Source organism: Eutrigla gurnardus, assembly GCF_963514095.1.
Source record: "Eutrigla gurnardus genome assembly, chromosome: 14".
Classification (NCBI taxonomy): Eukaryota; Metazoa; Chordata; class Actinopteri; order Perciformes; family Triglidae; genus Eutrigla; species Eutrigla gurnardus.
The window spans coordinates 22,673,304-22,688,608 of record NC_139937.1 but is presented as its reverse complement, the minus strand read 5'-3'; the positions used below and the strand labels follow the sequence as shown (position 1 = coordinate 22,688,608).

The 15,305-nt window shown below is 41.7% G+C and overlaps 1 protein-coding gene across 2 annotated transcripts in view; it reads left to right on the top strand.

The window, feature by feature from the left end:
- The window catches only part of ntrk1 (neurotrophic tyrosine kinase, receptor, type 1), a 30,319-nt gene that overhangs the window by 9,340 nt on the left and 5,674 nt on the right, over positions 1–15,305 (top strand). For both annotated transcript variants that reach the window (XM_084026049.1, XM_084026050.1), the window contains exons 5-14: positions 1,774–1,842; positions 3,399–3,553; positions 4,137–4,282; positions 5,938–6,076; positions 8,672–9,004; positions 10,525–10,583; positions 10,724–10,826; positions 12,407–12,562; positions 12,822–12,952; positions 14,155–14,327. In XM_084026049.1, the coding sequence (XP_083882175.1) occupies positions 1,774–1,842; positions 3,399–3,553; positions 4,137–4,282; positions 5,938–6,076; positions 8,672–9,004; positions 10,525–10,583; positions 10,724–10,826; positions 12,407–12,562; positions 12,822–12,952; positions 14,155–14,327 (1,464 nt within the window). The remainder of the gene's footprint in view (positions 1–1,773; positions 1,843–3,398; positions 3,554–4,136; positions 4,283–5,937; positions 6,077–8,671; positions 9,005–10,524; positions 10,584–10,723; positions 10,827–12,406; positions 12,563–12,821; positions 12,953–14,154; positions 14,328–15,305) is intronic.

The following is a 15,305-nucleotide window of genomic DNA, read 5'->3' as shown; positions in this document are numbered from 1 at the left end:
TACAAACTAAGCAGTGGACACTCTCTGTCCATCTGCTCGCACCAACAATCCTCCCGTAACTCTATCGTCTTGTTTTTTTTAATAAAATTCGGTTCTTGCGAGCGAGCGAAGAAGAAAACAAGCTGCTGTTCCCGGCTCGGTTCGCCCCCTGTGGCCGAGGAGGAATCGAGCCGGTAATGGATAAGCCCCAATGGCTAACCCATCTGACATGAACTTTGGGGGAGCAAGGAAAACAAATGGTTGAACCCGTGGCCCTGCCAGAGTGAATATGTATTGGCTTCCATGTGGACGCTCCCCAGTGTGGCTTTTTGTCGTCTTCTGAGGGAGGTTTATTTACAGCTTCGGGTCCGCTGGCTGTCTGAAGGATCATTTCAGAGCCGCCGTGATGATATTTTAGTGTCCTGAGGGGATCGGCAAAAAGATATGTAGCATTCATCCATTACAGGATTGTATTGTCATCCTGACACACCCAATTTTAGATGTCTACTGTAGGAATACATTATTCACAACGTTTGCAGTGGTGCTTTGAGCTAAATGCTAATGATGTAAAAGCTAACAATGTTCACCATTCAAGTGTTAGCATGCTAGCATTTGCTAATTACTACAAAACACAAATGAAAACTCTCCGAGGCTAATGGCATGGCACTCGTTTAGCAGAAAGCAAACCAAAACTATTGGACATACTGAAATACTGACTTTATTATGCTGTTGAATGACAATTCATTCGGAGCAATGAGACTGTATGTAGGAAGTGGTGTCAGAAAATGTTGTCATGGTGACGTCACCCGTTTGTGGACTTTTGAAGCCATGGAGTTCGACTTTTTTGCCTTCGATTTTTTTTGCAACCACTGAAGGAACATCATGCTGGATTGAAAAAGACTTGAAACTAGAGATTGTAAACTCATATTTACAATGTTTACTGAGATAATTCATCAAGAGAGAAGTAGAACCATTTTCTCATAGACTTCTTTACAATCAGAGAGGAAATGCAAGTTTAAGGCACATCGCCATTGGCTTCACTTTTCAGAACTGGAGGATTCGACGGGCATGAATGTGTTTGGTAATCACCCGTAAAACCACAACTGTCAACCTGCTCTAGAAAATGTCGGCAGGATCACCAATGTCATGATGATTCATCCTCTGGAGACCATCAATGTTGATACTGAATGTCATGACAATACAGTTGTTGAGATCAAATCTGGACCAAAGAGACCGCCTGACAGAGACATGCAGCTAAAATCCATATACACACAATACAGGTACAACAAATGGGAAACGTTTTCCCCGAAATGCATTTCTTCTGAGTCTGCGTCGCCTTCCTCCGAGAAGTGTTTATGGCTCGGGGCTAATCACCTAATGTACTGAACACTGAGAAAACACGGGGAGCCGTGTGCCGGAGGTGTTTGTGCATGTGGCTCCTGGCTGGTGTGAAATACTTGCCAAGGTAATTGATCAGAGCCCATTTGGATGCATTAATGTTTTCCACTGAGAGTAATTCAAAGTAGGCAACTGTTGCTCTGAAAGTGAGCAATCAAATCTCAGCGTGACTCAAATGCAGAACAAAGGAAGAACATTTCAGCCTGAGAAGAGTTTAACTTTCTTTTCTGAAAGATATGAACTCTTTGTCAAAGTGGCGTCTGGAGCAGATGGTCTGATTACAAAACATACAAATACACCGTTTTAATCCTGTTACCTCATCGTCTGTGTGTGCAGATGGCTCTTTTCCTCCAAACAAACCAAGATAAGATCATGTGTGCTCTCTCTTTATCTCAGGAACCTGGCATCGAACTCTCTCGAACACATCTCCTGGAAGGTGTTTCATTTTCTACCGCTGCTCAACCTGTGAGTCCCGACTTAAATTTCTCACTCATTAAAGCACATCATTAATTTTCCCAGGAGGTCAAACTGGCTGTTAAAGAGAATATAATCAGACGCAATTAAGAAATCCAAAATAGTCCAAGAGTTTGGTAATCTGCCTCCGTCCGGTTCATTCAGTGACGCTGGTAATAAAGTGCTGCATGGATGAATCACAAACCGGATGTTAGCAGCGTCACATTTCCTTTGGATAGGATTTGTTTTTTTCATTGGATTTTGGGTAATTTCAGAAAATACGCTCTGTAGAAAATAAACATGAATAGTCCTGGAAATATTGGTTGAAAATACAAAAGATAAGTAAAAAATTACAAAAATTGTTAATTTCATTTAAATTTAATTTAATTTATAGTGTCATATCATAACATTTTCCACATAGAGAAGGACTAGAACAAGCTCAGGAGCAAAGCGTTACAGCGTTACAGTGTTACAACGTTACAGCTTTATAGCATTACAACGTTACAACGTTAGTGTTACAGCGTTACAGTGTTACAACGTTACAGTGTTACAACGTTACAGCATTAAACGTTACAATGTTACAGCGTTACGTTAAAGTTTTACAATGTAACAACGTTACAGTGTTACAATGTACAGTGTTAGAACGTTACAGTGTTACAACGTTACAGTGTTACAATGTACAGTGTTACAACGTTACAATGTTACAACGTTACAGTGTTACAATGTACAGTGTTACAACGTTACAATGTTACAACGTTACAGGGTTACAACATTACAATGTGACGTGACAGCGTTATGTTTCAGCGTTATAGCATTACACTGTTATGTTGTAGTGTTACAATGTTACAGCACTGAGTTACATGCGTAGTAATATTAGCACTAGTAGTATGCAGTAGTACTAATATTAGCACTAGTAGTAATATAAGCACTAGCAGTAGTATTAGCAGAAGTTGTAGTATCAGCACTAGTAGTAATATTAGAAGTAGTAGTATTAACAGTAGTAGATATATTAACACTAGTATTAGTATTAGCAGCAGTAGAAATATTAGCAGTGGTAGTATTAGCAGTAGTATTAGCAGTAGTGGTGGGGGCAGCCATCTCTAATCTCTCAGTTCGGAGGTCTTTCCATGTTCTTCTGCTCTTAAAGTATTAAACGTCCACCGTTCCTCACAGAGCTTCATTATAGCTGAACATACTTAGCTGCAAAATAAGCTACTGCCAACTTTCTGCAAACTGACTGACAAGCCGAAGAAAATAGAGCCATTATCGGGATATTTAACGTCAGAAGGTGTGAAAAGGTTATTTTATATCTAAAGGGTTTTTTAAAATCAAAATTACATGTTTCTGATCATTTAAATTGTCGGTGCTTTTAAAAAGGAGAACATGTGACCTCCTGACTAAAAAGGTTATTATGTGTTCATGCAGTCTTGTGAGGCACGAACCGTTATATGAAACTCATTCCTTCCTATTAATGTTATTTATGTTTTAATGGTCTTGACTTTTGAATCTGAAGGAACTCTGCATTTAATTTGAGGCCAGTAAAGCTGATTATTTGTTTCTGTCCTCAGGGTTTTGAGGGACAACCCTCTGGTCTGCTCATGTGACCTCCACTGGCTGCAGCAGTGGCAGCGTACCGAGCGCGGCGACCTGGACAACCAGTTGTTGTCGTGTTTCTCCGACGACGAAGAAGTGACCCTCAACTCTCTGGTGATCGACAACTGCAGTGAGTTGACCTCTGAACCAACACTGGGCGAGGAGATGAGACTTGATTTGTCCCACGGTTGTAATAATAATGCATATTTACAGTGAAAAACAGGTCAAACCACAAATCAAATCTCACAAAAATATTTGCATATTCATGGTTTATGTATTTTTTAATGCGGTAGAAGATGTAATTTGAACTATTTTAATATAATTGGGATTTTTTTTCAGACAAATTAGATTTAGTTTTTTTCTACATATTAAAAAAAACATATCTGCAGGGGATATTTAAATATTTTATTTAGCCGTGTGGTGCAATGAATGTTTAAAAAAATGACCCAGCTTCATCCAATTGGCTCGAAAAAAAAAGAAAAATAATAATTGCCGTTCCACTTCTGCACATTATTGCCGTCGGCGAGCAGCAGCAGGGAAACGCTCGGCAGCATTGTTGTTTTGATCGCATACAACGGGAACATCTTGTTGCCAGGAAACATACGGGAGAGTTTTTCGGGCCCGTGTGCTGTTTCTCTGAACTGCTACAGAAAAAAAAGAAGCAGCTCAGTTGGTGACCTGTTCTCATCTCCCGTCTCCTCCGCTGGTCTCAGGTCTGCCGGAGGTGACCATCATCCCCTACAGAGATTCAAAGATTCAACAAGGAGGCAACTTGACATTTGCGTGTCAAGTGACAGGAAGTCCCACCCCCAATGTGAGATGGCGAACGGACGAGCTCCGCTCTCACTTCTTTACGCAGGTACTTTTCAGTACATGTACACAGATATTAACTATTTCATATTTGCTGATGTGTCTGTTTGATTTCTCTTCTAAAAGGTTTATGTTCATTTCAAGAATTGCAATTTGTGATATTGAGCTATAGTTAATATCCTAAATTATATTCTTAATATATTCTAAATATATTAGCACCATTAAAGTATATTTGTGGTGATTTTCTGGTTGTCAAATCAACAAAAAAACAAATAATAAATTAATTTGAGTTTTATTTGTGTGGCTATAATCCTGATATAATCTTTTCCTCTGTGCCACAGAGAGTCGTGTGTCATGTTCCTTCATCGTGATGAACACGAGCCACTCCGGTTTCATTTGACCCAATCAAAAATAAATACTCTCCAGAGCACTGCTGTACGACAGCAGCATTAATCCGCTGCAGAAAATAGTCCCAACAAATTACTGTTTGAGGAGTGTTTGCTGAAAACTACAGCTCACACCTATTTCACAGAAATTATTTAACATTTTGAAAAATGAAAATGAGCAGTTTTTAAAGATAAATGTCTTAAAGGAACAAATGCTTTGCTGAGATTGAGATTCGTTATATATGTAATACGATCGGGTTTTTGGAGAGTTGTTATGTTATGAGCACGTTTTATCGGTTTCAGAAACTTGAAAATAGTGTCACGTAAACACCTTTATCGGGTTGCTGAACATTTTCTGTTTGGAGAGAAATGAGCGACTGTGAGGAATCAAAACAACAATAATCAGAAACATGAAACTGTTAAACTCAGACAGTCTCATATTGTACGTGGCTGATTGCTGGTTTTGGTCTTTTCATGGGATTTGTTGACAGAATATCACCAGCATGTTTCCTTTGAGACTTCTTCATCCCATCTAAAGCTATTATAATAAAAAATGGATCTTAATTATTATAGTCATTAAGCACTAAGTGCCCATACATATATCTGTGAGCTGTTGTTGTCTGAGAGAACTGTTTGTTTGTAGATTCATGACTAAGATGATATTTATGGATCAGGTGACGGGGAAATTCACTTGTACAGCAGTGAATCAAAAAGGAAATAAGATTTAACAATAGATAAAAATAAAAATGTAAGATACATGTACATTATATTTACATTTAGGTCATTATATGCACATTATATATATATATATATATATATATATAAAACAGGAGTACAATCAATGGAGATGGAGATTATACTTTAATATATTTAATTTAATAATCAATATAGTAGTATATATATGTAAGATGAGATGAGTATTATGTGCTAAGAAGAAAAAGAACAACGTAGCCACAGTACAGCATATACCCCCCCCCAAAAAAAAGATGAAAGATGTGCAATTCCTTCTCCTCTTTCACTTTATTGATGCTTTCAAGCTTCGACTTGAAAAAGCACTTCATCTGGCTGGCTTTTAACCGTGTCTGCCTGCACGCGGCGGCTGTATTGTTTCCTCTGTTTTCTCTCACTGTGCCGCCGAGCTCTTCAGATAAACTGCAGCTTAAAGCCGCATAAATAAAGTTCAGTCGGGTTCCCCGTGAATCTATTGATCCACAGTATAGTAAATTGGATCCCGTTTCATCCCTCTGACCCCCGTGTAGTCCTGTAAGTGACGCGTATGTAGCTGGCGACATTAACCTCCTGTGCTCTCTGCTGACAGGAGAGAATCTGGGGCTCCACGCTGGAGCTGGTCCTCTTCCTCTCCAACGCCTCCTCCAGCGACAACCTGCACAACCTCACCTGCGAGGCCGAGAACCAAGCCGGCCCCGGGGACGACATGGTGCAATTGGACATTGAGTGTAAGTGCCTTGCAAAAAAACAACCAAAAAAAAAAATGCACTCTTGAAAGCTCGCAGGCTCAATGCGAGTCTTCGGGAGCATAATGGAGGGCGAGGGCGAGGGCGAGAGCACGGCGGGGCCGGAGAAAGGAAAAAGAAAACGCAGCCGCGCTGATTCCTTCTAAATAACCCCTCTGCAAATATGAGCATGTTCCCGCCACGCTCTCTAATGGAGCTCTTTGTCACCTGCCACTCACTCCGGCGACCGGAGAGAAGTGTTAGAATAATACGAGTGAAGTGGCCGGGCAGGTACGGCGAGTCGTTTTGATGCAGGTGCACAATGGAGGAGGAGGAAGGCTCACCTTCTCTCCTCGCTCCTAAAAGAAATCCTTCACCTCACGCACGCACGTATTCTTCTAAAATTACAGCTGCAGCTTGACCCAGGAGGCCCACATGTTGTTTTTCACTCCCTCTCCGATGCATTAGTGCATCTGAGAGTCGAGGAACACCGAGGAATGACATAGCACCCAGCGGTCCCACACAAAACAGTACACATGCATTAGTGATACATTACTGAGAAGAAGAAAAAAAAATGCCCAAACAATATCATATATCACCAACTCAGTGACACTCATTAGAAAATATAAAGCAAAAAAAAAAAAGAGGCGGGGGCGGGGGTGGGGCGCCAATCAGCTGAAGCCAAATGCACGAGCATCGAGGGACAGATAATGAACGTCAGGAAAAATGGGGCCTGATAACCTCGCGCTAAGATCTGATTTGAGTCCAGCGCTAATGGACTTTTCTCCTCCTACTCCGGAAAAAAAAACACAAAAGGCTTAATCTGCACCGTGATTGGCAGCCTGTAAATGCGTTAGTGCAGCTAATCTATCAACATCAGCCCCCCTGGTGGACGGACACTCGTTAACCGCCAGCCCTTTAATTACTCTTAATTACCTCCCAGAACAGTGGGTGTTTACTGCTGAGTGGCTCTCTGTGCCATTGATTCACGGCACTCGTGTGGCTTCCCTTTCATAGAAAGAGCCTTTTTTTCTTTTCTCAAGAAAATGTGTCATTTAAAGTTTAAAAAGGTGGATTCAGAGTGCAAGTATTATTAATAAGCCTTTATTTATTTTTTTTGGACACAAAAAGGTTCCAGTTAACCTGCGAGTCTGACGGCAGGAATCATTTTGTGTATTTTCTGAAATTTCCAACAGGCTCATTAAACATAATTCCAGCCTTGCTTTGAACCGCCCCCCCGCCGAAACAGCTCGAATCAGTTTAGTAAGGGTTCGCTAATGGATGATTAGTTAAATGTGATTAATGCTGCTAATTTTCACTCAGTACAATGGACTTCAGTGAGCTCTTGAATAAAAAATAAAAAAAGACAGATGCCTGCGTTTCGCCCTGAGCACAGCACTCTGGGAGGCCGGGTCACGGGTTAAGAGCAGCAGACTGGCCGGTGCAGTGTGAGGGGTCTCGGCACTCGAGAGTCCTGTTCGATCCTAAACGAGGCAATTTCCTGTAAGTTGACATCCTGCGGAGCTTCCAGGTAGCTTTTGTGGTTTGGGGGGGGGGGGAACCAGGACGAGGACCAGGATTCATTATTCATAACGGGGGGTCAGCATCAGTTTTACAGTACGGATGGAACATCGATTCATGGAAACTCAGAGGGGGAACCTACTGTACACATCTTACACATGCTACACATGCTACACATGCTACATGTGATCGTTGCCTGTAGTACTTTGAGCATCTCTGTGATCATTATTTGATTTATTGGCAATAACAGGTGCTGGAAAGTAACAATGCACTGGACAGTAATTTATTTTCTTCTATTTTTTCTTCTTCTTATTATAATTTTTTAATTATATTCCATGTACTTGTACATTTAACTGAGCATCTCCAATGACATCATCAATAATCATTATTTGATTTATTGGCAATAACAGGTGCTGGAAAGTAACAATGAACTGGAGAGTAATTTATTTTCTTCTTTTTTTCTTCTCTCTTCTTATTATAATTTTTTAAATTATATTCCATGTACTTGTACATTTAACTGAGCATCTCCAATGACATCATCAATAATCATGATTTGATTTATTGGTATTGACGGATGGTGGAAAGTAACAAAGGGCTGTACTACATATTATTTGATTCTTTCTATTATTACTATATATTTATTTAGTGTATTCCATGTTGTACACTACATTTCAGATGGAAACATGATACTTGTTTTTACTTGGATTATCGATTAATTTCGTAACCTCAAAAAATGTCTTTAGACTTCTGATTTTTCTTAAGAAAGTCAAAACCCAATCTACAGTTTGTCATTTAAAACCCTTGAAACGATTAATCATTAAAACAGTTGCAGGTTAATTTTCGGAAAATGTTGCTACCTTTGCATGGAACCATGCTAGCTGTTATGCTAAGATAAGCTAAGATAACCTTAGCTAAACTAAGCTAAACTGGCTGCAGAGTGTGGTATCACTTTTCACTTCAACTCTGAGCAAGAAAGCAAACGTTTCCCTAAATGCCGAACGGTCCCCTTAAGTCTCTCCTGCTTAAGAAAGTCAGAAGGATCCGAACCCTGAATCGTGTCCTCATGCCCCCCCACAGTCCCCGTCAGGATCCTGTTCCTAAGGGACGCCGTGCCGCAGCACCACTGGTGTTTCCCCTTCGCCGTCGACGGCAACCCCGAACCCAAGATCACCTGGCGGTACAACGGCGTGCAGCTCACCGAGACCAGGTACACCTACACCCACTTCATCCCGGACTCGGGCGACGGCTCGGTGAAGCACGGGTGCCTCTTCCTGGACAAGCCCACCCACATCAACAACGGCAACTACACCCTGATCGTGCAGAACAAGCTGGGCCGGGACGAGGCCACAGCCATCGGCTTGTTCATGGACAACCCGTTCGACGAGCTCGACCCCGAGGGGATAATTCCAGGTGAGTTCCTGAAACTGTTTTGGAGCCGCAGAAATGTTTTTGGCTTCCGAGCAGCATCCCATAATGAGCCGAGGAGGCCATTAGTGCGGCTAAAAGAGGGATCAATCGGAGTGATTTCAACGCTGCTGTGTTCAAACCAGGACTTGATTTATCTGAGGCTCTTTACAATAAGCTCCGAAATATAAAGATCATAAACGACCTGACTGATGAATCACTGAAGATTCTGCATCTTTAACGTGGATAATTCAAAAATGATTACAGATCTGACCAATTAAGTTATTTAACTCAGAATCCCCTGCTTGAGCATCAAATTAATAAATACTCATTAACTCCTAATTACTTAAACTTTCAGAAGCCAGGTTCAAATTTGTGTCAAAGGTTTTTACAGATGGAATTGTGTCTTTTTATCATGAATAAAAAATATGTATGATAAGAAAAGGCAGTGAAAATGTGTGTTTTTAGATGTAAATGTGACACAAATCAAGCTATGGATGATATATGAACACACGTCTGTAAAAACAGATAAGAAATGAAACTGGAGATTTTGGGGAGATTTCTTAATAAAGAGAAAATGACCTTTAAATATATGGATTGTAAAATTCCAGACATTTTAAAGACACTACAATGAATAGGATTTAAAAAACACAAAACTTACACAGTTCATATCTTACATTAAGACTGTAAAAGTCTTCTGAAATGATATGTTTGAATATGCAAATGAGGTATTACTGTATTAAATATGTGCTAATTTCCGATATTTCCAAAAGTAACGCTGAACATTCTTGTTTCATTTTGTTGACGTAAGTTCTTTTTACTCACAATTGGATGTCTCTCTTTATCATTAAAAACATATTTTTACCAATAAAATGTTCAATGCATCAGGCTGTGGATGATAAACAAATAGAAAAACTTTGCAAAAACCTTCGGAGTATAGAAAGGAATGAAAGTGGAAAGTTTGGTGGATGAAGAGAAGATTTCTTCCTCAGAGTCTGAAAAGAAGCGACCTTTAAAGATATGGATTATAAAACGAGACATTTTGAAAAAAGGGTAAAAAAAAAGAACTTATAGATATAATCAGGAAACTTCACCTGTTGTCATGAAGACAATAATTCTTTCTATTAGAGGGTTTTGGGAAATGCTATGTTCAAATATGCAAATGAGGCATTATCTAATGTTAACTTTTGGTTAATTCAGGACATTAAATTTAGTCAAATAAACACCTAAATGCGTATTTTTGGATGTTTTCTTTCCATTAGTCTTATTGAAGTGGAAAGAAAACCCTAAATCTCACTTGGCCAGTATGAAAAACTATAATTTTTAATTAAGTAGGTTATGTCGGTGTATGTGTGTGTTTAATCTCCTGAATATGTCCTTAAATGTCTGTTTTCTTGCTTTCCCTTCATGCTAGTCATTGATGTGGTTACAAGTAAGTCTTGGATTTAATTCCAATTTAAAATCTCCCTTACTCTTTATAAAAAAAAAGTTTCTCTCTCTAACTGATCTCCATCCTGCTCCCTCAGTTCCTGCCAACAAGTCGGTCATGGACGTCACGGAGAACCCGGAGAGTCGAGTGTTCGTGGTACGTCTGCCTGTCATCGATGATGTATATGTGTATAAATGTATATATATATATATATATATATACATTATATATATGTGTGTATATATATTATAAATATGTATATGGATGGTGTTAGTGATGGGTCCTTGTCTGTACAGGTGTCCGTGGCCGTGGGTATGGCCGTGTTTGCCTGCATGTTCCTCCTCATCATGATTCTGATCATCAACAAGTGCGGCCAGAATTCCAAGTTTGGTATTCACCGTAAGTCCAAGCTAATTAAATAATTTAGTGCACGGATAATGTAGCTGCTAGAATAATGTAGCCGCTAGAATAATGTAGCCGCTAGAATAATGTAGCCGCTAGAATAATGTAGCTGCTAGTCGATTAAAGGTAGAGTTTGACGGTTGTGACTTATTCTCGTTCTTGAAAGAGAGCGAATGTTTCCAAAAAATGTGTTGAAATCCTCCAAAAAGCAACTTTAATCACAGACTGTATGAAAGAAGTGGACGTTGTCATGGTTACGTCAAATATAGGTTTGTGGACTACGATCAAGTTCGGCATCTTGGAATATTATGCAACCAATAGGAAGGAAATTACCATATTTGGACTGTGGAGGAGCGACGGGTGGATCTGAGGAACACCCCGAGCACCCTTACTGGATCTGGATCCATGTGGATTCTGCTGTGAAGCGGCTAACAAAGTTAGCTTCTATAATTCAACTTAACAGCTAAGTGTTAAAGTCATCTTAGTAGCTAACTAGCATTGGTAGCGTGGTAGCAACATGTCAATCAGCAGGTAAGCCCCGCCCCCTAAAGCATCCCCTGCTTTCTGGTCTGGTGGACTCTAAATGGACCATAATGTACTAAATGAACATCATGCTGGATTGAAGAAGACTTGAAACTAGAGATTGAGACCATAAACTCATGTTTACAATGTTTACTGAGATAATACATCAAGAGAGAAGTAGGACCATTTTCTCATAGACTTCTATACAACCAGAGAGGAGTCGCCCCCTGGTGGCCAGCAGAGAGAAGTAGGACCATTTCTAGACTTCTATACAATCTGACTTATTTTTGCAACCAGAGGAACAAACCAGAATGAGCCGTCGATCAAATCATCGTTTCAAAAACCTCACGTGGTTTCTTCTGGGCTCTCTGAAGGAAACGCTCGGACTGACTGATATATATATGTAACGTTGCACGCTGTGTCCACCGAGTTAAAGTGCCTTAATTACCGCGTGAGCGCGGCGGCATGAAAACCTCGGCCACCACCACATGGCGAGGGCCATTAAAGAAGATGGATGGATGGATGGATGGATGCATGGATGGAGGAACTGCTAGACGTGATATAGCCCCATACGGACCCCCCTCCCCCAACACACACACACCCTTCTCACTCTCAAAGTGCCTAAGTGGACTCTGATTGCCTAAGTGGACTTGGCTCCCTCCATCGCTTCGGTGCTCTCTCTTTGTTGTTCCATTTTCTCCCATGCTGGACTCTAGGGGTTCTGTGGTTTTGCCTTGCTGAGTGGGGTTTTTACAATTTGGGCCCCACTTGTTTGGCTTTTAATATCACCGTCGTCAGGGGTTGCTAACCGCCCCCTCCACCCGGTTTTTCAATGTGTTCCTGATTGCCGCGTTTTGGTTGATGATGGTGATTATTAGAGCGAAGTCATCATCTGGCACCAACAAGAAAAAAAGTGCCGCCAAGTTGGTGGCGGATGAAAAAAAAAATTTGTTTTGAATTTTGATGGCCGCCGCAATCACGAGTGGTCGGAGGCTGATTGGGTGTCACACATCACTCAGTCCTGCTTGTTTACATCCCCCCGTTTCCCCGTTCAGGGTCGTCGGTTCTGGGCGCCAAGGACGACCTGGCCGTGTCGCTGCGCTTCATGAACTTTGGAACGAGCCCGCCTTCCTCCGATGAAGACTCCGGTCTGTCCAGCTTTGTGGAGAATCCGCAATACTTCTGCGGCATCATCAAGGAGAAAGACATGTGTGAGTGTTTACGTCCACACTCATCCTCATTCACACCAAATATTGAAATTTCAGCATCTGAATGTTGCTGTTATTATTTTTCGTCTGCCGATTGCAAATAAGCACCAAACAGATTTAATTTCACGCCATCATTGTAAATTAAAGTGGTCAAATATCGAGAGTCGATATGAGACATTTTTTGTTGTGATATAATTTCATCCAGATTCTCAAAAACCTTTTCTCTGTAATTTTTTTTTTGTTTTGTTTTTTTGACGATCAGGCGTTCAGCATATCAAACGGCAGGACATCGTGCTGAAGTGGGAGCTCGGCGAAGGAGCGTTCGGCAAAGTTTACCTGGCCGAGTGTGCCAACCTGAGCCCCGACAGCGACAAGATGCTGGTCGCCATCAAGGTGAGTGAGGTCACGGTCTCCACGGCAACATAAGGAAACCAGCGAGAGAGTCGGATAGATTTCAGAAGCATTCAGATGAAGAAACCAAGTATTGCCGACTGTTTTCCAATTAAAAGCTAGCCAGCAAAGTTGCTACGTCTATTGAGGAAGTTGCCACGGCAACGCTGACAGGCCTCCGTTTAAATCCACTTGCCCCAAGTAGACATGGCTCCCGTTAGGACTCACAGCTGTGATGCTTTCTTTGTCAGAAGTTTTTATTTATTGATTTCTGGCAGGATGTAAAGAAAATTTCAAAAACAAAAAAAATCTAAAATATGTAACCTATCATAGCTTTAAAGTTGTTTTCTTCCCCCTAAACATTAAAAGTTGTATGAACTGCAACACTCATAATGTCAGACAGGCAAGAAATAAACGCAAATAAAATCGTAAAGCACTCACCAACAAGCCTGTGAAGTAAATACGCTGCACTTAAAGTGGAATAACATGGTGCGGTTGTGAGACGGTTGAGGACAGTCAGGTGGTTTCGATACGCGGCTCGTGTTACAGCAGGTTAATGCAAACCGCAGCGAATAAAAATAAACAATCTGGCTCCGCTCACGTTTATCTTCCCATTAATCAGGCTTACTGCAACACATCATCGCTCACAGGCAGGGCGGAGCAAGGGATTCTGGGAGCATGAACAAGGGCGTAGAAAGGGATTCTGGGAGCATGAGCAGGGGCGTAGAAAGGGATTCTGGGAGCATGAGCAGGGGCGTAGAAAGGGATTCTGGGAGCATAAACAAGGGCGTAGAAAGGGATTCTGGGAGTATGAGCAGGGGCGTAGAAAGGGATTCTGGGAGCATGAGCAGGGGCGTAGAAAGGGATTCTGGGAGCATAAACAAGGGCGTAGAAAGGGATTCTGGGAGTATGAGCAGGGGTGTAGAAAGGGATTTTGGGAGCATGAGCAGGGGCGTAGAAAGGGATTCTGGGAGCATGAGCAGGAGCGTAGAAAGGGATTCTGGGAGCATGAGCAGGGGCGTAGAAAGGGATTCTGGGAGGATGAGCAGGGGCGTAGAAAGGGATTCTGGGAGGATGAGCAGGGGCGTAGAAAGGGATTCTGGGAGCAGTGCTTCTCGGCGTTGCATACAAACCTCAAATACTCGCTGTTGGTTGATTTTAACGCAGTTTTGATTAAAGATGACCTTGTGTGTGTGCGATCGCAGACTCTGAAGGACGCCAACGAGTCGACCCGGCAGGACTTCCAGAGGGAGGCGGAGCTTCTGACGGTGCTCCAGCACCAGCACATTGTGCGATTCTACGGCGTCTGCACGGACGGGGAGCCGCTGGCCATGGTGTTCGAGTACATGAGGCACGGAGACCTGAACCGGTTCCTCAGGTGAGCAGACCAGCTGATACGATCCGATGCAACCAGGAAGCTTGTCTGATGGGAAGCAGGATGTTGAACGCGGCTGTAAAGCCCTCGGGTGCAAATTTGTCATTTTGGGCTTTTTAAATAATCTTGAATTGAAAAGGCAGTAAACCACCAACTGTTAGTGGTCTGACTCTGAATCAGTCCTTTAGAGTCAGTCAAACCCACTGAGCCGACACCGGTGGTGGACTACGTGGATCCGGCGGTTCACTAAGCGTATCTGTGGGTTTCTGTGCATTTAAGTACAAGTGTACGACTGGAAGACGGCTGTGAAAGTGGTTCGATGCCGCCACTCTTCCTCCGTCTCTGCACTTTAAGGTCTCTGAAGTCCCATTTACAAGCAACTCAGATCATCCGGGGGGTCTGGAGGCAGTCGCTATACTTTCAATCAGCTGTGCATTTGTTGCTAAATTGCCCACAAAGTCTTCAAATCAGCTCTGATTTCTTTTATATCCATCGTGAATCGGAACAATCTTGTGATTCAGAACAAAGCCAGGCGGCCGATAGATCATGTACAAGATGACAAATAGCAAATAGAGGTAATTGCAGGATTTCATTCGAATAAGGCAATACGGGGATATCTTTTCAAATGTGTCATTTGAATCCCTTTAAAGCAGAGATCTTTAATGTGGGGCCCGGGGCCCCTGGGGGGGCGGGGGTCCGCAGAGTTACAGCAAGGGGTCCCTGAAATTATTTGATCCCAAACTTCTTTTCTTCCAAAATTTTAAATATGTCCAAAAAGACATTAACACAACATCATAGTAAGCTAATATGAATGTTAATTGTTGTGTTAATGTGAAATTATGATGTAGAAAATGCCAATATGTTCTGCCAACAATTATTATTTTAATGTCTTAGCATGGTTTACATAGAACATTACAAAGTACTGTTATACATGGAACTATAGGCTGCACTACACATTATTATTGGCTGGTTTAATAAGGA